This window comes from Astatotilapia calliptera, chromosome 8 (assembly GCF_964374335.1).
Source record: "Astatotilapia calliptera chromosome 8, fAstCal68.1, whole genome shotgun sequence".
In the NCBI taxonomy this organism is placed as follows: domain Eukaryota; kingdom Metazoa; phylum Chordata; class Actinopteri; order Cichliformes; family Cichlidae; genus Astatotilapia; species Astatotilapia calliptera.
In genome coordinates, this window is record NC_137429.1 from 6,106,652 (window position 1) to 6,132,089 (window position 25,438).

General features: G+C 39.9%; 2 protein-coding genes and 1 long non-coding RNA gene across 4 annotated transcripts in view; 1 reads left to right on the plus strand and 2 right to left on the minus strand.

Annotated features, from left to right (window-relative positions):
* Window positions 1-25,438, plus strand: part of LOC113028107 (uncharacterized) — a 460,838-nt gene that overhangs the window by 43,053 nt on the left and 392,347 nt on the right. The window lies entirely within an intron of this gene.
* tmem106a (transmembrane protein 106A) lies at window positions 1,995-8,638 on the minus strand. The gene is made up of 8 exons (XM_026178110.2): window positions 8,267-8,638; window positions 7,021-7,184; window positions 6,639-6,702; window positions 6,344-6,497; window positions 4,626-4,766; window positions 4,489-4,532; window positions 4,313-4,366; window positions 1,995-2,404 (listed from the first exon to the last, which is right to left on the minus strand). Exons 2-8 carry the CDS (start codon window positions 7,175-7,177, stop codon window positions 2,293-2,295), a joined length of 726 nt encoding a protein of 241 aa, XP_026033895.1. The 5' UTR covers window positions 7,178-7,184; window positions 8,267-8,638; the 3' UTR covers window positions 1,995-2,292.
* Window positions 11,269-25,428, minus strand: nbr1a (NBR1 autophagy cargo receptor a). 2 transcript variants are annotated; one of them, XM_026178107.2, is made up of 22 exons: window positions 25,204-25,428; window positions 24,791-24,853; window positions 24,676-24,694; window positions 23,716-23,738; window positions 22,262-22,444; window positions 21,981-22,058; window positions 21,655-21,878; window positions 21,415-21,534; window positions 20,912-21,211; window positions 20,406-20,565; window positions 19,747-19,995; window positions 17,476-17,616; window positions 17,187-17,262; window positions 16,899-17,009; window positions 15,309-15,488; window positions 15,061-15,219; window positions 14,775-14,929; window positions 14,273-14,685; window positions 14,053-14,138; window positions 13,756-13,843; window positions 13,427-13,526; window positions 11,269-12,784 (listed from the first exon to the last, which is right to left on the minus strand). In XM_026178107.2, the coding sequence occupies exons 1-22, from the start codon at window positions 25,303-25,305 to the stop codon at window positions 12,602-12,604; spliced, it is 3,213 nt and encodes a 1,070-aa protein (XP_026033892.2). In that variant the 5' UTR covers window positions 25,306-25,428; the 3' UTR covers window positions 11,269-12,601. The 2 variants fall into 2 exon arrangements, with proteins under 2 accessions (XP_026033892.2, XP_026033893.2); XM_026178108.2 differs by lacking the exon at window positions 20,912-21,211.

A 25,438-nucleotide genomic window follows, 5' to 3' on the forward strand; every position in this document is an offset into this window, starting at 1 on the left:
TATAAAAATTATTACAGTAAAACACCCCCCAGTGTTACTCTTTCTTCAAGTGTGAGCAAGTGAAAATGCATTCATAAAACATCTACACAAGAAGAACAAGTGTAATTTCAAATACAGTGAGTTTGACCACGTTCCTTTAGTCTTAAGAGGTTGTGAACATAGAGTGAATAAAATTCAATTCCTGGGTGTTATAACAGATGACAAAGTTTGCTGTAAATCTCACATTAAACATAACCAAAACATTTGAAATGGTCATTTGTGTGTCTGCAAAAAGTCTTGCATATGCTTTTCAGAATTTGTGGGCATGCATTTTACATGTATTATATGTTTTTTAATCTACCTGCCTCTTGTTAATGGGTCTCATTTGACAAAAAGAGGTCAGTGGAACAACCTGGTTAAATTAATGATTTCAAACAACTTGCTAGTTAACTAGCTCGAGAAATATCTTCACATGTATTGGTCTGATCCCCACCCCAGTAACAGCAGTACTGTTACAAAATACAATTGAGTATTTATTGGTTTTACTGGAATTTTCACACTTGCAGTGGTTCAGGTTAGACCATTAACTTACAGAGACTCCAGAGTGCCATAATATTTGCATGTCATACTACTGCGTGAAGTGTGTGCCCATAGAGTATCACTCTGCAATGATACTTTGGGTCCACCTTGTGTAGAGTCAATGACAGAGCAGGAGAAAAATATTGGTGACTTACTGTAGGTAGGGCGGACACTGGGTTTGGAAAGTGAAAAAAACATATATTTTTATTGTACATATTTAGACAATTTATACTTTTTAATTAACTCTAGTTAAAAACATGACAAAAAGCATACTCACTAAAACCAAAAGGATTCGGAGAACAGCAGATGAAATAACAATGATGGGTAAATAACTAAGTACGCCCTGTGATACAGTAGCTTGGACACATGACCCCGCATTTGACTCTAGAATATGTTGGTATACAGAGAAGTTCATGGTGGACTCACTGATGGTGCTCAGGTCCAATGGCTCCAAAACAAACCCAAGACATAACCCCTCCACCACCGTGCTGACAGTGGGTATGAGATCTTTGTGCCGATGTGCTGTGTTTGGTTTTGGTTCAACTCTGCACTCTGAATTGTAACCAAACATCTCCACTTCGGTCTCGTCTGTAAAAAGCACATTGTTCCTGAAGTCTTGTGGTTTTCTTCAAATGTAACTTTGCAAACCTAAGCTGTGCTGCAGTGTTGTTTTTTAAATCGATTTCTTCTAGAAACCCTTCCAGACCGGTCATACTTAATAAGTATGTCTCTAATTTTACTATCATACTTTTAACATGTTAACTGAGCCCTGCTGAGTCTGGGATGTAGCTCTTGGCACTTTTGCAGTTTCTCTGAATGCTGCGCGGTCTGAGCTTGGGATTAATTTCCTGGGATGTCCAGTCCTAGAAATATTGTCAGTTGTCCACAGTGTTTTCCACTTATGAATAATCTTTCTCACTATAGAATGATGGACTGACCTTATAATTCTCTCCAGGTTTGTAGGCAGCAACAATTGTCTTTCCTTAGTGCCATTGTGATAACACACACCTGATTGCTTCAGACCAGAAAACAGCCAAAACGTCTTCTTTTATAAAGCTGGTCACACTTGCTGATGATCAGTTAATCAAATGCATTTGATTAGCAGCACCCAGCTGCTACTGCTTCCCTCTCAGTTCCTATCAAAGCAGTAAAGGTTTCACAGGACTGCACAGAGCCATGTGACTGTCACATGACTGTCCAAGGACTATCACACAAGACCTTAAAACGAGATTGTAACTTTGGTTTATGCTTCTAAGTTTAGAAATTAAACATTATACCTGCATATTTTTCTGTATTAAAATTTTTAAGTTAGCGATATAAATATGCACTATAGTGTGACAATGGAAAGCTGACCTCAAGACAACCTGCTCACACCCTAGTGTTTAAAATATCATGAAGAAGCAATGAATGAGGGAAAAATGAAAACATATAATATGTAACATTAACCTTTACAGTTTAATAAAGTGCAAATGACCAACAATAAGGAGATCTATGGTCAACACAGTAGTACACACGTGGTCGCGTGCACACACACAAATTTAAAGACAATTTAAAATTGGTATGACTTCAAAATCATTTTTACATTTCACAAATTGTGCATTTTACACATATGCATGTTTGAAGCGTCAATATTTTTACATTATAACACTGTAGTGATTAATTTAAAGTCTTATTATGTGTTAAAACAACAGAGAGCAGTTATCGTGTATAAACTGCAGATTCATTACACTGAAGTCATATTCTCACAGGATGTGGAATTGTTGAATTGGTGCCACAGTCAATATACTCAAAGGTCTCCACGGACAGCTGCTCCGTGTGCGAGAGATACGAAATATTCATTGTCATTCTGAAAAAAGAAAAAAACATCTTTGTTACATTTTCATATTTCACGTCTCTGCTAATTTTTTTTGACTTCGTTATAATTCTGGGTTTATTGATGGGCGTTCCCTTCAACTCTAGGAGCATTTTAGTGTCTTTTAGCTGTTACATCCAAACTGATTCTCTCATTGGCTTTGTTTTCAGCCACATCAGCCATAAAGCTGCAATAAACCCGCTGTGCTCTGCGTAGCCAGCAATAAACAGCTGACAGACAAAGCTAGCAACCAGCTCGTGAGTCTTTCCAAACAAATCAAACAGATCTAAGATGAAATAAAACCCCACCTGACCATCCTTTTTTTTTTTTTTTTTTTTTTTTTTTTAAGTTAACATGTTCTTTATTTCTTTTTTTTTCTTTTTTTTAAAATCCCACCTGACCATCCTAAGAATCAGCTGATTATTTTTCTAGGGCACAAACTTTGGCATGCCTTCATTAAAATACCAAAATCCAGAGTGTCAAAATAGGACTATATAAGAAATTATTTTTGCACAGAAGGATCCAAAATGAAGATAAAAGGAAGAGTTTTCATTTTCTGCAGCTTGTTTTGAACAGCCACCCATCCCGTACAGTGACATGATCCTTTGCATTCACTTTTCAAAGGTTTCTGCAGTGAATTATCAGAAAACAGATAAATCACCCAGATTACCAATGCTTTTTGTCTGTTTCTGTACATCACAGACATTAAGTTGGTGCAGTTTTGCTGTTGAAACTGCGATATATCGCACGTTACTGATGCTCAAATGCTGAGCAAAAATGTGATTCCTGTGGATAGCTCTCGTTCTTATGAAGTGGTGAGGACTGAAAAATGCTCGAAAATATACTCATCAGCCACTTTTTAAGTACAAATGTTCAACTGCTCTTTGACCCAATATCACAGCAGCATTTAAGCATGTGAACATGGTTAAGATGACCTGCTGAAGTACACACTGAGCATCAGAATATAGAAGAAAGCTGCTTTAAGATGCTCCCTTATTCACAAGGCTTCTCACAGCAGGTAGCTCCATATGTTTTAAGTTGGCAGATTTCTTTTTTATGCCAAATCTCCCCAAAGGGATTTCTGTCTGGATCCATCCTGACTTATATCAACACAGTGGTGTAGAGGATAGTTTCTTGTTATACTTTGGGCCCCTTGGTAACAATCGAGCACCATTTAAATGCCTACATGAATATTGTTGCTGACCATGACCATGACTGTGACGAATGCTGTTTGGTTCCTTTTTTTAAGCAACTTAAAAACAACATGTACATGTAGTCAGTACAATCTATTTGAACTTTATTCTGTCCATCTATTTATGAAACTCAGGGTAGTACGCGAGGGGGCTGGAGCCCACCCCAGAATATCATAAGGTACACATCTGGACAATTCACCATTTTCTCACACAGCTAACAGACAAGCGCACAACCATTCACACCCACCGCCAGTTTCAAATCATAAATTAACCTAAACCCACGAATCTCCCCACACAGAAAGGTCCTGGTTAGCCGGTAGATTCAAACATAGGACATTCTTGCCACCACACCACTGTGCTACCTGTCTCTTAATTAGTCCAGTTAGCATCAAAGTTCTGAGCCACTGAAATCACTGAATGAGCACATTTCTCTCGAACGCATTTAAGGTAAAAAGCAGCTCCTCAATAGCAGCACTGTGACTGTCCTGTGGTTTAATTCCAAGTTCACTGAATTTCAAAGGAAAAACTGGACTTCCAGGAAGACCTTTCATGTCCTTCAGATTAAAAGATTCGACTTTGGCTTTGTGAAGAAAAATAATTTTGTGGTTGTGGTTTTTGTGCACAGCGGAAAAGTGAAGCTTTTAACATTGTGGGTTTAAAAAACTCAAAAGTGTCTCTGCCTCTTCCGCTGACAGAGGTTGACACTTACTGAAGCTCCAGAAATAAGGTGTGAATCTTGATGCTGCTTGACTTGCAGTAAGAGCTGAAAGACATGAACAAGTTGTGCTGAAGTCAGACATTTAAACAACAACAATGGACTCTAATAGTTTTTATCTTGAGATGTTTTTTGATGTTATGTGCTGAGAACAAAGATTTCTTTCTTACGCTATGCCTTCATCTTTAATATCCAGGCCAACTGAAATTACATTCTGTAAATTATATCAGAGGACACAGAGATAAGATGTTAAACACATGATAAATGCTGGATATCAACAGGACCTGTTATCCAGTCTGAAGCTTACAGATTTCAGTGATCTGGGCTCGATTGCGGTCATATTAGTGATCTTGTTCTTTCCCATGACTGTTTGACCAACCACAGCCTGAATGCTGAAGTCGACAATCTGAACTGAATAGTAGTTAGTGTTGGTGATGTTGATGAGATTCTGCAAAAGGAAAAAAATCCACAAGTCAAGTGCAACCGACACACCTGTGCATTATTAAAAAGTGTCTGGGAATTTTAAGTGCCCCACCATCTAAGTGGGGCAGTGACCTACTGTACCATCTGTCATGTGAATGCAACGCAAGTGCTTCTTTGTGGATAGTGTTTTGATAGAGGCAATAAAAAATGTGGTTGTAAAAATATGGCTTAACTCGTTTACAACTATGTATGAGGGACCTCCACTTGTTAACACACACTAGTTATGTTATGCTGCTTGTTTCCAACTAATTCTACATATTTTTATATAGAATCGGTCACCAAGAATTCAGAAATATTAATCCCAACTTCAAAACTGTCAGTCCCATTTTCTAATGTCCATTTTCAGAGATTAAAAAAAAGCATGCTTAGAGCCAATCAGGGTTTAGCATAGCTCCTGTAGCCATAGTCTAATGCAACCGATGGTGCAACAGCTATAATGGGAAGCAACGTCTGCAGGACATACATGAGTCATCAGTTAGAACTTGACGTTCATGTTATTTTAAAACATGTTACAAAGGTGAGTCATTTTCAGATATTTATTGACTCTCAAAATCCAGTTGCCTAATGTTTATCATGGCAGAAGGTTCAGAGGTCACCTCCTTCCTTTGTCCACAGATTTGCAGAGATGTGGGTAAAAGAGGGCAGAGACACTGCATGACAAATCCACAGTAATAGGAGGAAGTCTGTCATCAAAGCAGACAAGCATATATATACTGTAGTTTACTAGTTACACTTAATTAAGCTGGGCAGATATTCACAAACCCCAACTTACATTTTCTATTCAGTTCATTGAGGTTTGAAGGCATTTGTTTATGCTCAGCTCTCTTAAGCTCCTCCCACAACATTTCAGTCAGGTTGAGGACTTTGACTAGGCCACTGCGACACCTAAATGTTTTCTTTTTCATCTATTCTGCTGTAGATCTGCTGGTGTGTTTGGGATCATTGTCTTGTTGTGCGACTGAATTTGGCCCAAGTTGTGCATCTAGCAAAAGGACATTGTTCTAGGAGTCTTAAATCTTAACTCAAGACATGTTGCCATGTTCTGGTCACAGAGAATAGGTTTTCTCCTGGGAACAACTCATATTTTTCTAATTTACTGTCATGAACTTTAATATTTAACATGCTAACTGCAGTCTATAGAGTCTGAGATTTAGCTCTTGGATTTTTTTGGCAATTCCTGTTAGCATTGCACAGTCAAATGTGATGAATTTGCTGGGAAATAAACTTCTGGAATGATTGTAGATTGTAGCACTGCTCCAGGGCTGCAAACTGCCAAAACTGCACAGTGTCCTGTGAAAACATTGTTTTTTCACATGCCCATATTTAAAATTTAACTAAACTGACTTTGTGGTATCTCAAAAACAGTGATCAAGCCAGTCATCATTTGAATTATCGGACTATCTCTGATTAGCCTCACAACTGGGATGCTAATGCCCACCTAGAAACATTAAGTGCTTCCCAGATGTTTGGCTGCATACAGTGTTTTTTGGTTACTGTAACACCAAAACTACTGATGAGCAGAGTGATTTTCAAATTACTTACTGTGACGTCCATTTTAACTTCATCTGGGATGAAGTATACTGTGACTGATTGTACAGACACTGGGGTGAGGGTGACACTCCGTGGGAAGAGGAAAAAGAGGATCAGACAGCAAATAAGGAGACACAGGCCCATGGAGATGCAGACATGCAGCTTCCTGAAACAGGGATATGCAAAATTACATTTTAAATAGAGCAACAGTGCAAACCATAAACACAAAAATATTTCTAACTCGCTTGTTCAAAACTGTAAAAGCACCCCTCACACACACACATTCATGTACTGCTATACTCCTTACGTGCGTCTGGGTTTCAGCCTTACATCATTACACGGTATGACGGCAACGAGCTGGTCTTCTTGTCCTGCCAGTACAAGATGGAAATAAAGGTTTTGTTCTTACCACAGAAATGATGTGAAAGTATCTTAGCTGACACCAGCACATAGCCATGTTTTTAAGACTCCTTCAGTCAACTTGCTATTAAATGTGAAATGAAAGTAATTTGGAGAAGAAGAAGTAAACACTGTGTCAGTTTTTCACGACTGGTTCCTCTAGTTTTTATCATGCATGGGAAGCATTCAGCAGACAATGATGTCAAAGCCTTAAAACTCCAGTTAAAACAGTGGAAAATTGACAATAAAGACAGATAAAAGCAGATTTTTCTTCACAAAAAAAGGCCAACCTCTGGGGATTCGGCCAGTGCCACGGCATGTGGGGCAGTTGTCCCCTGTTGTGTTTTCATCCATGCTACCATATGGAGGAAAGTGCTTCATTCCTTTCACCTTCTCCATCTTTTTTGTTACATCAGGATCTCCTTTATTTTGCTGCTGTGCCACCATAGCACTCCTGAAAGAAAACATCCAGTAAAGAGCATGTTAAAAGGGCAAAAACCACAGTTTATAACTCGCAGTAAACAGCAGTGACTGTTGCCCAGTCAGCTGTTACTCACCTCCCTCACAAACCTTGAAATGACCAATAAATGATGCTTATTACTGCAATACATGTTAGGATGTGAGCAGAATCTACAGTGTGGGAGTGATCAGAACCTCCCTGAATTACTTTTATGTTTCCTGTCTCCGTTTTAAACAATGCTTTTTATGCTTATTTGTACTAGAGTAGCTTTTGAAGTTCAAAATCATTATACCAGGCCTTCCTGAAGACCCTCAATTCACATGACAAAACCAACTTTCAACTAACCTTTCTCTGATTGGTTGCCTCTAGTAAACAGATGGTGGTCAAGACTGACACTACACAGTCATAACATATAGATAGATAGATAGATAGATAGATAGATAGATAGATAGATAGATAGATAGATAGATAGATAGATAGATAGATAGATAGGAAGAAGTCAAGACATTTGAACTCAGATGACAGATGTTAAACTGGTTTGTTGTGTTTGGTTTGTGCTGTCCTGCGGAGGCACAAGTATGCAGGAAGTCTCCATAAAGCCACACTAAAACAACAGTGTGCTCTGTGTTTTAGAAACAGTTTGTACTCAGTCATAAGCTGAATATGAATTACAATTTTTGCCTTTAAATTACATATTTTAAACTTATTTCTATATGAAAATGCAAATAGCTTGTTCTATTACTCAGTATCCTGTGACTCTATAAACTTTAGATATAATCAACTAGATAAGTGAAGAAAATTATTTGAAATACAATAAAATGGTTTATTCAGTTTTCTGTGAGTGAAGATTACAAATTGTATCTGCTGTATATGAAAGACTGATCGTTACTGTGCAAGGCTTGAGTGTAAACAAGTATTTAAACACTAATTAAGAAATAAACGACTGAAAGTATTACTCCTAAACGTAATGGATGATTCTGAAGTCTAAAATTATTAAATGTATTATTAATTTAACAAAATCACAATTTTATATGCAATACAAATTAAGTTAAAAACCTCATCCTCTGCAAACTCACCTCACAGCTCACAATAAGTCCAAATATCATTCAGGATGAGCACATTAACGCTGCTAGCTCCTTTATGATTCAGCTTTTTCAGAAGCTACATTAAGACCGTGGTGCAGCTGCTTCATATACACACAATGTACTGAGTGCAACACTTCCTTGTCTTTTTATGTGTCACTCATTTCCTGATCACATGTGCTATTATCCAGCCCTACTATCATACCACAATAATTTGCATATCAGCTAACGTGAACTATCTTTAACGTTGTGTCGTGCCATGGTCGTTACTCACGAACGAATTTGTTTCCCCTGCGTCGGGAGCGCGCACTGGGCACGGAGACCGGATCCAGCTCCAAACAACTAGACGTGGAATAGTGACGTTTTACTTTTGTGAAACACATTACCGTTCAGTTTGTGGGTTACAACAGGAAATGATTTACATTTCTTGTTCTCACGTGGTTTCGGATTATCTCAAACCGAGGACGTTTTGCCCAATAAGAGGATAATCACGTGTAAACTCGATTCATATAAACTTTAATACTCAATATAACACTTCTTCAACAAGCAAACTGACGTCCTGTAAAAATGTCATTTGCCCTGATTGTTGTACATCTCCAAAAGTTGTCTGCTGGAAACAAAAATACACCTTTCTGAGTACAAACAACTCCCTATTTTCGTCTAGTAAAACACATTTCTGTAGCTAGACAGACCGCAGGAATTCATAATAAAAACATAGCCTAAATGTAATAAAATGAGCCCCAAATTATTGTGAAAGATCTAGATTCTAGTAGAGATTTAAATTTAAACAAGAAACAGGTAGGAAACAAGGCAGGTATCTCTCAAAATACAACAGAACAATGTAAAAGGAGTAAAAATGGCAATTAGAAAATTATTTATACTCTTCTCAATAATCAGTGGAAAAGTTTTATTGGTGTTCAAGCATTGAAACCAATTTTAAAACTGCTGACCAGCTTTTTGCAGGTTTCTTCTGGGATTTGGCTGGAAGGCGTCTTTGTCAACACCATAATCTCCAACTCCCTGCAGATTCTCTATCAGAGTAAGGCGGGACACTCCAAAATGTCACAAGATGACTTTAAACCTAAATACGGCAGGCGGGTGAATCATTTGGGGCTTAACAGTATGTTTGTGTTGTGTATTTACACCTTTAAGCACCCACACTAGACACACAACCTATTTATGCTATATTCTCTCCAATAAACACAGTGTTCTGACATCAGGTTCCTTATTTCATTCCACTCTGCCAGATGCCCTGCTTTGTTAGCAAACGTTTTAAACAGTCAAATCCTGTACAAGTGGCCACAACCTTTAAACACAACTCCATATTTGACAGAGACGTTACCCTTCTCCTACCATATTTGCCGTTTCATAATTGACCCACAGATTTCAGTTCAGTTTACTATAACTGTCCCGGCTGGCACAGCTTTTGGATGCAGTTGCTAGTTTCAATAGAGAAGAGGTTTTGAGTGGGCGGCATGTGAGCGTTTGATATGAAATATTAGTCTTTGAAAATGTATTAAAACAGGAAATGAGTCAGTTAGAGTGGCAGATGTGTGCGGGCCTGTGCTGGACCTCTAGCAGTATCTTCATTATATGAAAACCGACTCTATGAGATCCTAAAGAAATTGATTTTAAAAGTGAAACTACTGATTTACTGGGGTTTTCCCATATAACCATCTCTAAGGTTTACAGAAAATGCCCTGAATTCACAACATGTTGAACCTTGTAGTAAATGGCCTGCATTTGTATAGCGCTTTTCTAGTCCATAGGACCCCAAAGCGCTTTACACTACATTCAGTCATTCACCCATTCACACACACATTCACACACTGGCAATGGCAAGCTACATTGTAGCCACAGCTGCCCTGGGGCGCACTGACAGAGGCGAGGCTGCCGGACACAGGCGCCACCAGGCGTAGTGAAGGCTGCAGAAGGCTAGAGAAGGAAACACAACATGGAAGGCCACTCCTGTTGGCTAAGAACAGGAACATGAGGCTGGAAATTGGACAACAGAAGGTTAGAAAAATGTTGTCCATTCTGATGAGTTTGAATATTTGCTGTGGGATTTAGACGGAAAGCTCAGAAATGGGTATAAACAAACAGATCCATCTTATTTTATATTAACTGATGGCTGCTTCCAGCTGACTCTACCTCACCACGACACAAAGCTCAGATATTCTCAAACTGGTTTCTTAAACATGACGGTGAGGTCAATGTACTCAAATGGCCTCTGCAGTTATCATATCTTCAGTAGAGCACGCTGAGCTGTGGTGGAACAGTCATGGATGATGTGAAGGCATCAAATCTGCAGCAACTTATATGATGCTGTCATGTCAACGTCGACCAAAATCTCCAAGATATGTTTCCAGCTGAATCTATCCCACAGTGTACCTAATAAAGCGTTAGTGAGTGTACATCTAGTTTAACTGATCATCTGTTTCCCTTTGCTTACAATCTCTATGCAAAAATTGGCAGTTTACTGTGTAAATATTACAGCTGTATAAAACTTGTAGCTGCATCTGAAACACAAAGGAAGTTTACAAAAATATTTTTTAGTAATATGCATTTTAACATAGTTTTAACACTGAGTCATTAAACTGTAAAAGTCACTAAGTACTGTTACTTCTAAAGAAATCGGGGTTTATAGAGCTCCTGGTGGTTTATGGGGCGATCGTGGCTCAAGAGTTGGATGTTCGCCTTGTAATCGGAAGGTTGCTGGTTTGAGCCCCGGCTTGGACAGTCTCGGTCGTTGTGTCCTTGGGCGAGACACTTCACCCGTTGCCTACTGGTGGTGGTCAGAGGGCCTGGTGGCGCCAGTGTCCGGCAGCCTCGCCTCTGTCAGTGCGCCATGGGACTAGTCCTTAGGGACTAGTAAAGCGCTATATAAATACAGGCCATTTACCATTTAGTGTCCCCAGGGAATGCAAAGCTGTATGACCTGAGTCAAACACATACTATAAGACAAGCAGTGTGTCATTAACTGGACAGGCAACAGGGATGTGCAAATAGTTTATTGGCAGATTGACAGAGCATTGTTTAATGTATATATTCTGTGACAGAATAACTTGAGATTGTAGATATAGTCAGAATTATTTTCTAGAGCATGGATTTGAAACATGGACAGTGATATTCATAAGAAAATACTGATTAAGAAAAACCCCAAACACACAAAAAGGCGAAATCATTCAAAGAGATGCACAGTAACTTAAAACCTGACAGACGCTCATCACAGTCAACATGTCAACCAACATGTGTCCTTCAGTAAACTAAGGAAAAAACAGGAAATGTAGCGAAATAAAAACATACTTGGTTCTGTTTCCGTTATGAGCTTGAGGAATGTGTCGTTAGAGACGTTTCTGCTTGAGTTAGTGTTTAAAGACATTTTTTAAGTTAGTGTTGGTGTTTAAATGAGAACGAGCAGAGATGCAGGCAGGCAGGGATGACGACAGATGACGCAAAGCGGACGTTTTCCATTCTAACTGTGCTAAAAATCACGAAAAACACGACTCGTCTCTAAAAGCCTCTACCTGTCATGCAGGTGTCTCCTAAACAGCAGTATAAAAAACAAAACAGAAACATCTGCATCTGAGCAGTGATCCGTTCGGACAGTTTTGTGTACATTCCACATGTCAACGTCTAAAATAACAGTACTCTGATACAGAAAAAGATTGCATTGTTAGGCAGATTTCACTACAATAATCAAGAAATGTCTTAAATATGTGTTTCTTGTTCTTATTACTGCACTTTTACCCCTAACCCCCAGAGGATTCACAAAGCTTCATAGCATCATCGTACATGAGCGCTGGCTTTTCAGAACATGTTTGGACATTCAGCAGTTTTCATTCTCACAGCTTTGTGCTCCTTGAGACTCCAGGCAAGCCCTGCCTATACACTTATTTCTCAGCACTGAGGAAGCAGCTGCTACGGCCATACGAACACTAAGATGATGAGTTGGAATACACACTTTAGTCCTGTCCAGATGTTACTTCCTGCTCCTTTTGACCAGCACCATAGAGCTCTAAGGCCCAGGTAGGCATGGCAAAGATTAACCGCCATCATCATAACTTCTGAGTGTGTATTGGTGGTTAACTGTATCAAAATGTTAAAGCTAAATTAAAGGCAAAGGCAGGAGCAGCCACAAATGAATGTTCATTTATCTCTTATAATTAAGAAATAAAGGCTACGGTATTTCATATTGATCCCAATTATCTTTCAACCTTCAACCAATAGATTGAATCCAATTATTTTTATTATCCTTACACTGTGTTTTAAAGTCAAACTAATTCACAACCTTAACGCTGACTTTTCACATCTTTGCCACCTTCACTCCTAAGTAACGTTATATCTGTTGCGGCGGTTTTCGGCCAACTGCACCAGCTCGTCGACGGTGTGCTCCAGGCTGTAGAAGTGCTTCTTCAGCAGTCGCCGGTTCATCCGTTGGTCTCTGAAACCCATCTCCAAAAGCTGGTCCATCTTGGAAGGGCCTTGTGTGGTGGCTGGCTCGATGCCTCGCTGGAAAAGAGAAGAGAAACGTGGGTGAATTTTTACCAAAGCAGGGTGGTAAGAGGAATATAATCAGGGATGTGTATCTTATGATTATGAGGTTGTTGTGACTAAAACTGCACTTTCTGTGGTTTCACTCATGTGGCTTCAGAAGGACTTCCAGAAATCCCTGGGAAAGCAGCCCTAAGCGCCCTCGTTCTGTCAGTGATCGCTTCCCCTCTCATCCAAGAGATTCTAAAGAATTAAGGGGCTCCACCAAGGCCCAGTACAAAATAAATAATAATTAGTGTGAGCTGTGAATTACGCGAAGCTACTCTAGCGGAGTAAAAGAAGAAAAATCTGGAGTTTAAAATGGATCACTGTTTGAGGATGGATCACTGATTTAATATAGAAATAATCACATGATCCATTATATTGTTGATTATAGCGACTGTAAGAATTAATTAACCCAAAAATAATAAATAACACAAAACTTAGATGCATTTTTAGTGCAGTACCTTATGGGATTCAATCATAGCAAAAAAGAACATACAGAGTATAACAGAGATGTTAAATTTTCTTTCAATCCTCATTAAATCCTTGAAGAGATGATACATTCTGGCATATTTGCTTGTGTGTGAGTGTTTCTAAACAGCAGGATGTGTTATATACCTCTACTGAACAGCTTGGTCCAGTGAAGAGAGCCTTATAAGCAGATGCTGCCACAGAAAGAGCTCCCTTAACAAGTCCCTCTGTGATTCCTCCTTGGCCCCTGCAACGAATACAGCGCTGTCGTTACACAACCTTACACAGAACAGTGTTACAGGAAGCAATGTGGCACAGTTAGCCACGCTGTCACGAAACGCAGACAGCATGCCACATATCTAAGAAATTTTACCGATCCTGCAGGATATTAATAGATCAAACAATAACATGAAACATGAACGTGTTAAAGACAGACGCACATTCAACAGAAATAAGTCGTTGTTGTTTTTTTGTACCTTGGCTGCAGAGCATTGCTGGGCCTGGGATTATATGTCTCAAAGGCACTGGCTGCTGAGCCTGCTGATCTTGACAGACCAGATGATACTGCAGAACAGATAAAAAAGGGAAATTACACGAAAACAAAGGTTAAATGAGGAACAAAACCCTTCGCTGAAGCAACAGATCCTTAAAGGTGGTGTGCAGTCTAACTTCCTTTCTTGGCTTAGTGGGCAAATTGTGTTTCCTAAGTAATGTGAGCTGTGCTGTTATTTATATCTAATGTAGTTACACCTAGCTGTGGCAGTGATACTCACCATTGAGGTGGACTCTTGGTTGATGCGGCTCATTTGGGTCACAGGCTGGAGAACTGGGATCGTCAGCCAGGTAAAGTGCCTCAGACCTGAAATAATACAGAAACTTTTATTTTAAAAAAAAATGAGGCTAGTCTGGGCATTGGGAAAAATCCTGGCAGGGAAAAAATAATAACATTTTGCTTTCATATCATCTATCATCCAAATGTGTCCCCCATCTAACCTGGGTGAGTAGAGGGTCGGCGGGGGAAGCAGGGGGTCAGGGAATGGCACCACTTCAGGGGTTAAGGTCACCTCATCCACAGTTTGGGAGGCACAGGGCATCTGGTTCACACTGCTGTTGATTTGAGTGACTAGTGGAGGCCCAGCGTTTCCCAGTAAATCCTCAGCAGAGGCCACCTCTGTCAGCTCCTGCCTCTCTCCCAGTAGTGCATCCCTGCCCGGCTCCATGATGGACTCTTCCTCTTCCTCCTGCTCTACATCCGATTTGTCCGAGGCCAGAGCAGCAGCACCAGTGCCAGGCTGCGACATGGCGGAGCTGTACATGGACTCCCCCAGAGGCCGGCTGGTGTCAAAGCAGTCTGGGAGGATGACGCTGTAATCGTCAGAGGAGACTGAGGAGATCTGGCTGCTGATCTGAGGCACAAGAGAAGAATATGAGGATATTATTACATGAGAATTTCTATACAAACTCTCTTACAATAATTTAGATCTAATCAAGTCACCTCATCCCAGTCTTCCCCTTTGTTTCCATCCTCCTCTTTCTCTTCTCGATCATCCGTCACGTTCTGGGTACCATCACAGGCCTCAAAGTCTTTGTCCTCGTTATTATGATGTGAACTCATACGCAGGTTTTTATTCTCTGGTTCAGGTGGAGAAACTTGCAAGAAGGAAAGAAATGACTAAAATCAACATCTGGATATTGAGGTCACACCATAACATACAAATAGAAACAGACATTTTGGTAGAAAAAAGCAGAAACAAAAAAAACCCCAGACGTTGTGCACTAACTTGGCCTGGTTTCCTCTTTTTGGGCGATCCAGTTGAGTCCTATGTTTGTAGGCAGAGCTGAAGTTTCAGGTTTAACGGCGCCGATCTCATTTCCTTCTTGAAACTCATCGGTCTCCTCCGACTCATCTGTTTTCTCAAAGTTCAGAACCGGGGAAACTACTGGAAACGTGTGAGAGTAGCACAAAAACAACAGCTTAGCACATTAAACAAGATGATGTTGACAACTGATAAACTGGTAGGCTCCTCACCCTTTGGTTCGTGGCCGCAGCGCTGGAGCCTGCGAGGGGGTCTGTGGTCGGGGGCTTCTTCCAAAGCGAGGGATCGCATGACGGTCTCACACAGGAACTGTGCTCCACTGATCTCATCGTCCCTCTCCTCCTCCTGGGCTACAGGCGTAAACACCTCCTTCAGATTCCTCAGTTTCCGTCCTTAGGAAAGTCCAACAAACAATTAGATAAATAATTTTGCACTTCACTTACAGCCTACGGGACAGTAAGAATTTATTTAAATATACGTAAGCCAAACTATATGAGAATGACTTTTGAAGACATTCTCACCAAACCTCAGTCACATATCTTGGAACAACTATGTCTTTAAAACTTTAAAACAAGACACCATGGGCAAAAATAATTACAACTTTGGCTACCACGGTTTATAACTGAGATAATACAAGTGTTTTGACTCCCTGCCATGATGGTGCTGTAGGATTAGTTTAAATCAGTTGTTAGTTTATGCATCCTAGTTCTAATTAAACCGCATGGGAGTGCACTTAATTAAAAAAAACTGACATTTTTTAAATGTAATAATTATTTGATTTGATTTAAAAATCACACTTTAAATCAAATCATGTGATATTGTTTGGCTATTTAACTGCAAACACCATAAACTTGCATTAAGTCCAGAAATTAAATCACGAAAGGTTCGAGTGGGCTGATCAGTGAGCCACCAGACAGTTACAGCAATTAGCTGGCTTGATTTTTAATCGACAGCTCGTGCGCTTTGTTTCGATGGCTGGAATTTCTTCCTTCCTGATAAAGTTTAACAGCGTTGATCCAGCAGCCATCACTCAGATGAATACTATCTTTGATGACAAAGACACTTTTATTTTAAATGTTAAGTATGACTAATGCTTCTGTGTTAAATCTACACATTTGTAGAAACCTTCACTAAAGTTTGAAGTGCACTTCCACAGAAAACCGCCACCATTTTTTTTTAAATGACTGGAAGATAATGATTGAACTCAAAGAGAGAAACTCCACCAGCAGCTAGTGTCTTGGTGGCAAAACTGTTGAGCTATCCAAGAATACGGCCGTCAGGCACTTGTGTTGACTACACTGTAGGCTCAAAGCAGATTCAACACATATAGTATAAGTCATGCGTAAGTAATTAAGACTCATTGTGCAAACCAAATCAAATTAGAGGTACAAAGAGCTTAACCTGAACTGAAATCTAATGTGTAAAATGACTGAAGCTGCCCTCTAAACAGCTGATTTAAGGCAAGAATACTTTTAATTCAAAAGTTTAAATTTTATTCCTTTTTTTTGCCTGTCCCGTTTTGCTCTTTTGCCATCAGAATTATTGTCTAAAGGCGAAGAAAGATGCCCAACGGATTTACTTTACCAAATGGACCATCCCAGCCTTGTGGCAATGGTCTATTTGATTCACCTTTTATTGTTTATTTTATTTTATTTTCACTTGCTAAATACGGGACAGACTTGACTGGGGTTAAATGTTAAATTTTATTCCTAACATCCCATGGCTTAGTTTTCCAGTAATTGTAAGAATTCATACTGAATACACATTACTCTGTGTGTCTTCTATTACTCTATTCGCCTCACCAAAAAGTTTTCGGACTCCTGAGATCTCCGTTTCCTCTTTTTTGGGAGATGGGCTGGACTTGTCCAACACAACAGTGCAATAGGGAAGAGGGGATATACACGGTGTCAAATCTAGAAATGAATGAAGAGAAAACACGACACAGTTCATGTTTCTAAATCCTGATGCGTTCACTTGGTTAAACTGTTAAACCTGGAAAGAACAAATTTCATCCAAAACCTTTATTCAAAAAACAGATAATGAATAATAACAGTTATTCTTCTTGTATTAAAGCATTAAACTTGACTCACCTGCAGGGGTGTTATGAGGAACCTTTTCCAGGTCGTCCGCAAAATTTAAATCCAGCAACTCAAAAGATAGAAGATCCTTAATAACAAAACAAATTAGGGAAAATATAAAATAAGTGCCAGTGTACTTCTGCCAAGCTCTGTGTATAATTAAGAGCCAAGTACTGTTTGTTATTCAACAGATTTCACATATTTTCCTTATTAAAAATTGCCCTTGCTGCTAGCTTTCAGGAGTATTGACTGAAGCTACTTTAAAGCATGTTTTAGGTTTCTGAGCTTTTCGAGTGCACACCTGTGCAGTCATGAAGTCCACTGGTGGGAAGTAGTAGTCTTCAGAGAAGAGGCCTGCCAAGAAGCCAGTGTGGCCCTTCTTGGCCCGCGCCTCCTTCTCCTCTGGCTTCATCTCTTCCTTCGGTGGTCTTAGATCTTTCTTCTGAAGGACAAACAAGTGTGCCATCGTTAGTGTCACTAAAGTGTACTGAAACTTTTCAATTCATAATATGATTTTTTTTTCAATTTTACTTCTGGTGTTTATAGTATATGATCTTTTGTCATGCATTAAGCTTTTTAATTCTGTGTTATTCTTAATTTTCAATTTTTATCGTAAGTACACAGAGTCACATGCTCACATACTGCAGTAGAGAACATTAAATATGTACAATGATTTACAAATTAGTTCCTATTTATTGTAAAATACCTCAACGACATTATGTCAAATGTTGAAACAGATTTTTTTTTTTTTTTGCTGTGAGCACAATTCAAAAAGCTTTAAAAGCAAAAGTGATCCTATTCTTGCCTAATAAAGGAATCCACTAGCTCAGCAGTCCAGAGCCTCCTACGTCATTATGCTTCAAATGTTTGCAATGGCTCACGGGTCTGGAAAGCAGGCAGGCCGGTTTAGTGGGAAGATTCTTTTACTATGAAGACGAGCAGCTGTAATGAAGAATGTGATCTGAGATGTTCCTTTGTTGCACAGGACAGAACTTCCTACAAAGTCATGTCACATCAGCACATGTCTTGAAAGCCTGTACACAGTAGCATTACAACCCAAGTCATGTGTACTAAGGCCCGTCTTTACCATCAAGTATACTGGGTTTTCAAACTTTGATTGGTAAGACCACAGGACTGTTTTCCACTTTACTTCAGGGCATTTTAAAGAGGCTCAAAGAGCCTATACAGTGATTTTCAATCTACTCCTGCTGTGCACATACCTGCTTACATACCTGCACAGCAGGTATGTTCTTACAGGTGGATTGTAAAACGTAGCCCCATTTTTACTTCTAAAGACCTCAGCCTGCCTGTGATGCTATGTTTTTGTGCTTGGTTGCACTTTGCTTCACTTTTTTTAATGTGTTTCTGGCGACATCACAGTGGTTCTCTGCATGTTTGATTTGTTTTTTTACACTGGAAAACCTTCCTGATCATAAAGGGATCTGTATGCGCTCCTGGGATCGAACCAGAACTTTTATACTTGTTAGGCAAAGGTGTAAACCACTACGCTATGAAACCACACATACACTAAATTAAAAAAATGTTTCAACATTTGATATAATATTACTGGACTGTTTTCGATTAAAAAATATAGCTTAATGTTATAATATATATTGCATTATAATATTACTGATATTTTGCACAGCTGCCCAGCTTTTTTGAGAAACGGTAATTAATTTGGTAACTGATCTATCAATTATTTTTAGAATTTATTCAAAAGGTCACAGTCACACAGGCCTGGAAACTAGTTGGTGGACAACCTACACGGAAGAAAAAATAATTATTCACAAACCGGTTGCGAGTGATTGTTGTGAAATCGATTTCTAAAGTTCCTTTCACAAGGCCTACAAACAAACTGGTGACCACGTAGATGGTTGGCAGTGGTTTGCTGCAAACCTCCTTGTGATTCCTTCGGTCGCCAACGCGTTGTCGTGTGCATGGAAGATGCAAAGCAAACACTCACAAACTACTCACCAAGCAGCAGTGAAACCGGAAACGGAGAACATGAAGTAAAAGTTGCGCCCTTTAAAATGTCATGGCTGAAGCAGTAAGGCACAGCTTTTACTTTGAAGACAGTTGTTCTCTCTTTTAAATTTCTCTGCAGCTCAGAGAGTAAAAGGCTAATCTTTGCACAGATGTTAGCATCTTCCAGGCTACAAGCCTGTGCAACAATGGCAATCTGCTAGCAACCAAAGAAATCACAAGGAGTAGTAACCACCCAACAACCAGTAGGGAAAAATGCACTTTTCCCTCAGGTCGCCTGTGGGTCATCCACTGGTCCCCAAGCCCGTGTGACTGAGGTCTAACTTGCTATATTTGCTGTGTTATGAAAAGCAAATCCACACATTTAGCAAACAGGAAACATTTAAAATGCATTTTAACAGTTTAACTGATTGTAGAAAATATTTTAATGCTTCTGTTACGGTGTTACAGCCCTATAATTATCCTGTTTGTTTCAGAGAAATATGTAGAGTGCGTCATCCATGTCCACGACTAACAGCCTGAATTAAGTCAATAATATAGATGTGCACATGTTGCAGCTGTGCAGGGTGTTACTGAATAGCAGACTTGCCAGTCGTTTTCTCTGATGCCTGAGTCCGGTGCGTTTGTCTCTTTGCTTGACCACGATGCTGCACCAGACACGCGGGCCAAACTGAGACCCACAGTGCGCCAGGCGCCAGTGGGAGGTGTACGTCCCGTCTGTCACAGGAGCAACTAAGGCCACACTGACCATTCCCACATGTCCGGGTGGCAGCAAGGGCACCGGCACCTCCCTCTTCTCCTCTGATGCCAAGCTGAGGTTTCCCCACATGAACACTAGCTGGGTGCACGTACACACATACACAAAACACAAAATAGGAATACACATGCGAAAAAGCACAAAGACGAGAGCATGCAAAAAAGTCACATAACTAAAAGAATACATACAATCAAGTCAGGGGCACACACACACCCACACCCACCCATACACACACACACACACACACACACACACACATCCATTCAAACAATGACAAAGACTTCAAACTTAAACTACAACACAGATTAACTGAATTAAAATAATAAATATCTTAGACAGAGAGGGCGTTAGTGGTATTACGCTGGGTAAAAAATTTTAACAGGTGTTAGTGGATAAGACGAGGCTATGAGTACAGTGGGGGCTCAAAGTGGAAGTAAAGCAGGAGGGAAAGATAAAGTGCAGCCTGTCCTCTTGACGAGTGGGAGGGGTACCTTAGTCTCTGAGGTCCAGCAGATAGAGCCCGTGTTCTTCATCTTCCAGTATTTGATGAACTTGGTACCAGGCTCCAGATTGGTGCCGTCAGGCAGATTTTCATCCAGAAACAAGGCAGCCATAGTGGGCACCAAGGACGTGTGCGAGACCCCGGGACCCCTAGTTTCAAGTGTACAGAGCATTGTTGAAAAAAGCCCTGGTTTCTTATAATACCCATCTTTTGTTCTCTACGAATCAAAAAAGCAGGACCGCAGATTTTTTTTTTTTTTTTTGCAGCTCAAAAGCAATTTTCTTAGAAAATCTATGAAGCAGCAGCAGCAGTTTTCACATTGAGGTAGTTCCAACAATTTCCACCACCCCAGAGCAGCCAGCGATACACTCATACAGACTAGATTACAAAGATGGCATATTTTCATTTCTTTTCTTGGAAAAAAAGACTTTTTTGCATCCATGCTGGGTTCAAGGTACCCAGCACTGTCGGACGCTCTTCCGAGGTGGCTCTTACTCTGGACTGGAGGCCTGGGGTTCAGGGACCAGGGCAGGGATGGGACCTTGGGCTGGGGCTGGACCTGAGGCTGTGTCTGAGGCAGTAGGAGGGGACAGGGCAGGGACCTGGGTGGATGTGGAGGCCATGTTTGTCAGAGTGGCTCTTCCTGAGGTAGAGGGCCCACTCCACTGCAGCCCCCTCTTCTCCAGTCTCAGTTTCTTCTTGATTTCCTTCACTTCGGCTCTTAGCTGCCTTCTTTCTGCTTTGAGGCGCTGTCGTTCTGCCTTGCGCACTGTCCTGTCTCCTCGCCTTGGGAACCTGGTTTAAAATGTCATCAGGAACACCTATTTGTGGACTATCAAATGTTTATTTTCCAAAAACAAAATCATAAAAATTCCCATTGATAAGTCATTAATTACAGTAATCTAGCTGCAAGAATAATTTACAATCCCACTTTGTGTGTGTTTCTATTCATATTTTCCTTCATTAATGCAGAGTTATCCTCAGATTAGGTTGTTTACCTTAACTCTCCTGACATTCCATGTTCTGGGATGGAGAGAGGTGTCTTGGTTCTCACGAGGTTGTGGCTAGGGTCATGGCTATGTCTGCACATCTCACACAGGATGCAGGATGGGCACACGCTGGCGGGGAAAATAACAAAGACATTAATGTAAACATTTACACAGCTACTTAAAAAACACCAAACATGTAAAAATGGTTAAAAACAATGTTGTGATGACTAGAGTTAATTTCATGCATACCTGCACTTGTAGGCTCCTTCAGAGGTGAGTTTGTTGCAGCTGCTACAGTTTGGGGTGTAGCCAAGAGATCCATTCGAGGTGGAGGGGCCTGGTTTGGGTCCCATAATACCGCCAATAGCCCCAATTGCCTCAGGGGGACCTTCAGGGGATTTGTGGGTACAACACTGGACAGAAAAGTCGCTGCACATTCTTTCTACTACCTCCTTTACCACCTCATCCTTAAACTATGAAAAACAGAAGCAGAGCACAGTATTTTATTTAATCGCAAATCAAAAATAAAATGTTCAATGTAAAAATACTGCTTCACAGCAGCGGTTAAATTTTACCTTCTCCATGTATGATCTAAACCACATAGGAGGGGGCTCATCATCTGGTTTGTTCCCCTTGTTATCTTTTACTGCTACCTGCATGAAAATACACCATTCTTCAGTTAAGTGACAAAATCAGAGATTTTAGCTTTTAATAAAGAAGCACAAACTTTTCCCCCAACAGGCACAAAAACTTAACTGACTTGAGGCATCGATTTTATTAAAATGATTTCAAAGACACTGCACATGTGAGAATCTAAAGGGAGAAGAAAGTTGGGGGGAAGACTAGAATTACTTACAGCTTCTCGCTCAGGGGTGACCTGCGTGCCTTTGTCCACTGTTTTAACCCTTGAGGGGTAAGGAGGAGCGGGTCGAAGGTCTCCTTTCAGCTCCTTCACCTCGGTCTTCAGTGGGCCCCCACAGGCCTGTCCTTTCATCTTGTACACATTCATGTGTAACTGGTTTCCCTGCTTCTCTGCACTCTGCATGGAGAATTAGCATAGAATGCAAACCGCAGTCAAGTGACACAGTAGCAACGTGATGTGTATACAGATGCATAGTACATATACTGCACATATATTCTGTTATTTTCACCATTTGTTCTTCTATAACTTTAGTAGTCTAATTAAGGACACCGTTGTGTTGTTTATGTCTTAAGTGTAGATTTACGGTGCAAGTTCTCTATGTAAGGATATATACTATAGCAGTGGTTCTCAAACTGTGGTACGCATACCACCCGTGGTACGTGGGCTCCCTCTAGTGGTACACGTGAAGTCTCCAAATATTTTTAAAGATTGAATAATATACCATGTTCTGATCGAAAGATTTCTGAAAAATTAAAATAGTTCTGCTATCACTTCCAACATAAATGAAGACAGAAAACTAAACAGCAGTGACATTTTTAGGGTTACTGAAGTTGGGCTAGCTGGTATATAACGTTATCCGGCGACACAGCTATGTTAGCATAATATAAACACAGTGAAGCTGGAGGATGAACGCTAACTTTTTTTCCACTCAATAAAAGTTAACGTGAGGGTTCCCAATGGGTTGGGACAAATGCAATCATATGGCAGGATGCTGCAAATGGACCAAACTTCAGTCAGGAGAACGACTGAGATAATCCATCCACAATACGAGGTTAGTCATTAATATACTGCTGCATGGGCTGGGCTGTAGTTACACGGTAAGGTTTTAAAAACTGAGCTTTAAAATGAACTGGGGTGATAATAACAGAGAGAGGCTGACAGTGATCAATGCTATTTTTAGGGGCTTGTTCAGATTAAATAGAACAAGATACACAACAAAAACACAAGAGCCTTAATAAATGCAGAGTAGTTTAGACCCAGAAGCAGGTTTCATCACATCATCACTTAAAGATTGGATATCCCGCCTGCTGTTAATGTTTTAATGCAGTACAGTTGTTATTATTATTATCACTTGTCACATCCTGTTCCGGCTGCTGTTACAACCAAATTTCCCCTTGTGGGACAATTAAAGGATTTTTCTATTCTATTCTATTCATGACAGTTGAAATAAATAACATTCATATAATAAATAAAATTGTCTCGTGTAAACTGTATATGCTGTTAAGTAACCCTATACTACTGCACTTTAATGTCAGTCATAAGGCTGGTACTTTAAGAGCCATATATTTTATGAGGTGGTACTCTTTTTGAAAAGTTTGAGAATCACTCTACAGTAACAAAAGCTATTACTCTGTCATTTCTGTTTAAACCTAGCACTGGTACAGTACCTTGATGGCTTCTTCATATTCATCTGTGGGGGGGAAAAAAAACAAACAAACAATAAATAACTTCACATTTTGTGACTCAAATTTGTATTTTTCCCCGGTATTTTGATATTTCCATGTAGGGGTACACCAGGAGTAAGGGTCAAAAAGTTTAGGTTCCAAATGTATTAACTTTCCAGTTAACAACTTAAAAGACACAGCTTGACTCCACACATCATTGTTTACTGTTATGCATATTATGCTACATGTCCTGCAGGCAGAGCTGTGAGTATTCAACACAATGCATACAAAACCAGTTTGCGTGACACACATATTTTATAACTAATGCAGAAAAGGATGTTGATCACAATCCCTGTAACCAAAAGGCAGTTGCCTACACCATGGAGTGTTTGAGCCTACAATTGAATTACCCATTTGTTTTACTGTGTTACCTTTTGACTCTGTTTAACACCTTTGTGTGGACCACATGTTTTGCATGGCCTTTCAATGGTTCAGCATCAGTTTAGCTGCTGCTAAGTCCACTGTATTTAGGTAAATGTACCACCAAAGTAAATTCTGAAGACAGGACTTGACATAATTTCTACAATACATATTATGAATGCCAATATTATCTATCATAGATCCATATCAGGTTAGGAATCTATCAGTTGGACAGCTTTCCTGGATCAAACAGGTCATTAGGGGGTGACTATGCATGTAAGCACAATGGGTTAAGATGTAGTTAGGGAAAGGAGTCTTTGTTATCTTAGTTAACAGAGGTTTGTGCCTTTTCATGCTATTTTTCAGCCATCTGATAATCAAACATGTATTTGAATTTTGAGTACATTAAACCAAGCTTTAAACAAATGCTGGCTACATATATTTTTAACAAAGTCCTGGTGATTTACCTTTGAAGGAAGACCTAAGCCTAAACATATTCAACATAAAATATATAGAAAACAAGCAATTAAATATTGTCCTCACCTTGACTGTTTATGCAAATCTGAAATATAAGGTAAATGAGATCAAAATTAAAAACTGAACTTGGACTCTGCCAAAACATTAGCACTGAAAATCTGCAATGTACACAATCCCTTACCTCTTCATTGTCTTCATCAAAGTATTTCACTTGAAAGTGGTTGATCCCAAATGATGCTTTGATCTGAAAAGTAACGCAGAACAATTGAGAGCAGTTCAGTTTTTCTCCTCACACGTGTTAGGAAAAACATGACCCATGTCTGAGTCAGTGAGAAAGACCTCCACAGCTGGATACTGTATTATACATATGTAGTAACCTTAAATCAAACTGAGCACGTCCTCACTTGTGTGCCTATATTTTGTAAAGCTCCGGTTGGCTTAAAAAAATATTATTTACAAATACATTATTGTTATTGTCGTAACAACATCGATTATCCTTTGGGAGCTCTGTTTATATGTCTAGGCCAAAACGTCTAGGCCTACTTTTTCACTAAACTGCGCCAGCGTTTAGCCAAGACTCTGCTAGCTGCTTACCCAGACTTCAACAGCTTCCCACTCCAATTTATCCATATCCTGAGCCAGAAACCTCTTCACGTTCCCCCGGAAATTGACTTTAATAGTAACAGGGAGCCCCATGTCCGCCGTCTATGGGTGCTTAATGGCTATCATTTGCGTGAAACCCGGCCTGTGTGAGCCCCGCTGCCCTCGGATGTTTTCTCTTGTTTACATCGTCAGCTGCGTCTAGAAAAAGACGGTGACGTTGCGCGCA

What these genes read in the sequence shown, in the direction of transcription:
- nbr1a (XM_026178107.2), bottom strand. Translation starts at nt 25,305, where the DNA reads ATGGGGCTCCCTGTTACTATTAAAGTCAATTTCCGGGGGAACGTGAAG. An exon ending in TCACCCCTGAGCGAGAAGCT is followed by an intron (nt 22,059 to 22,261) that starts GTAAGTAATTCT and finishes ATTTTCATGCAG; the next exon opens with GTAGCAGTAAAAGATAACAA. An exon ending in TTAGATCATACATGGAGAAG is followed by an intron (nt 21,879 to 21,980) that starts GTAAAATTTAAC and finishes TGTTTTTCATAG; the next exon opens with TTTAAGGATGAGGTGGTAAA.
- tmem106a (XM_026178110.2), bottom strand. Translation starts at nt 7,177, where the DNA reads ATGGTGGCACAGCAGCAAAATAAAGGAGATCCTGATGTAACAAAAAAG. An exon ending in AGCCCAGATCACTGAAATCT is followed by an intron (nt 4,533 to 4,625) that starts GTAAGCTTCAGA and finishes TATAATTTACAG; the next exon opens with AATGTAATTTCAGTTGGCCT. An exon ending in ACCTTATTTCTGGAGCTTCA is followed by an intron (nt 2,405 to 4,312) that starts GTAAGTGTCAAC and finishes TTCTTTTTTCAG; the next exon opens with AATGACAATGAATATTTCGT.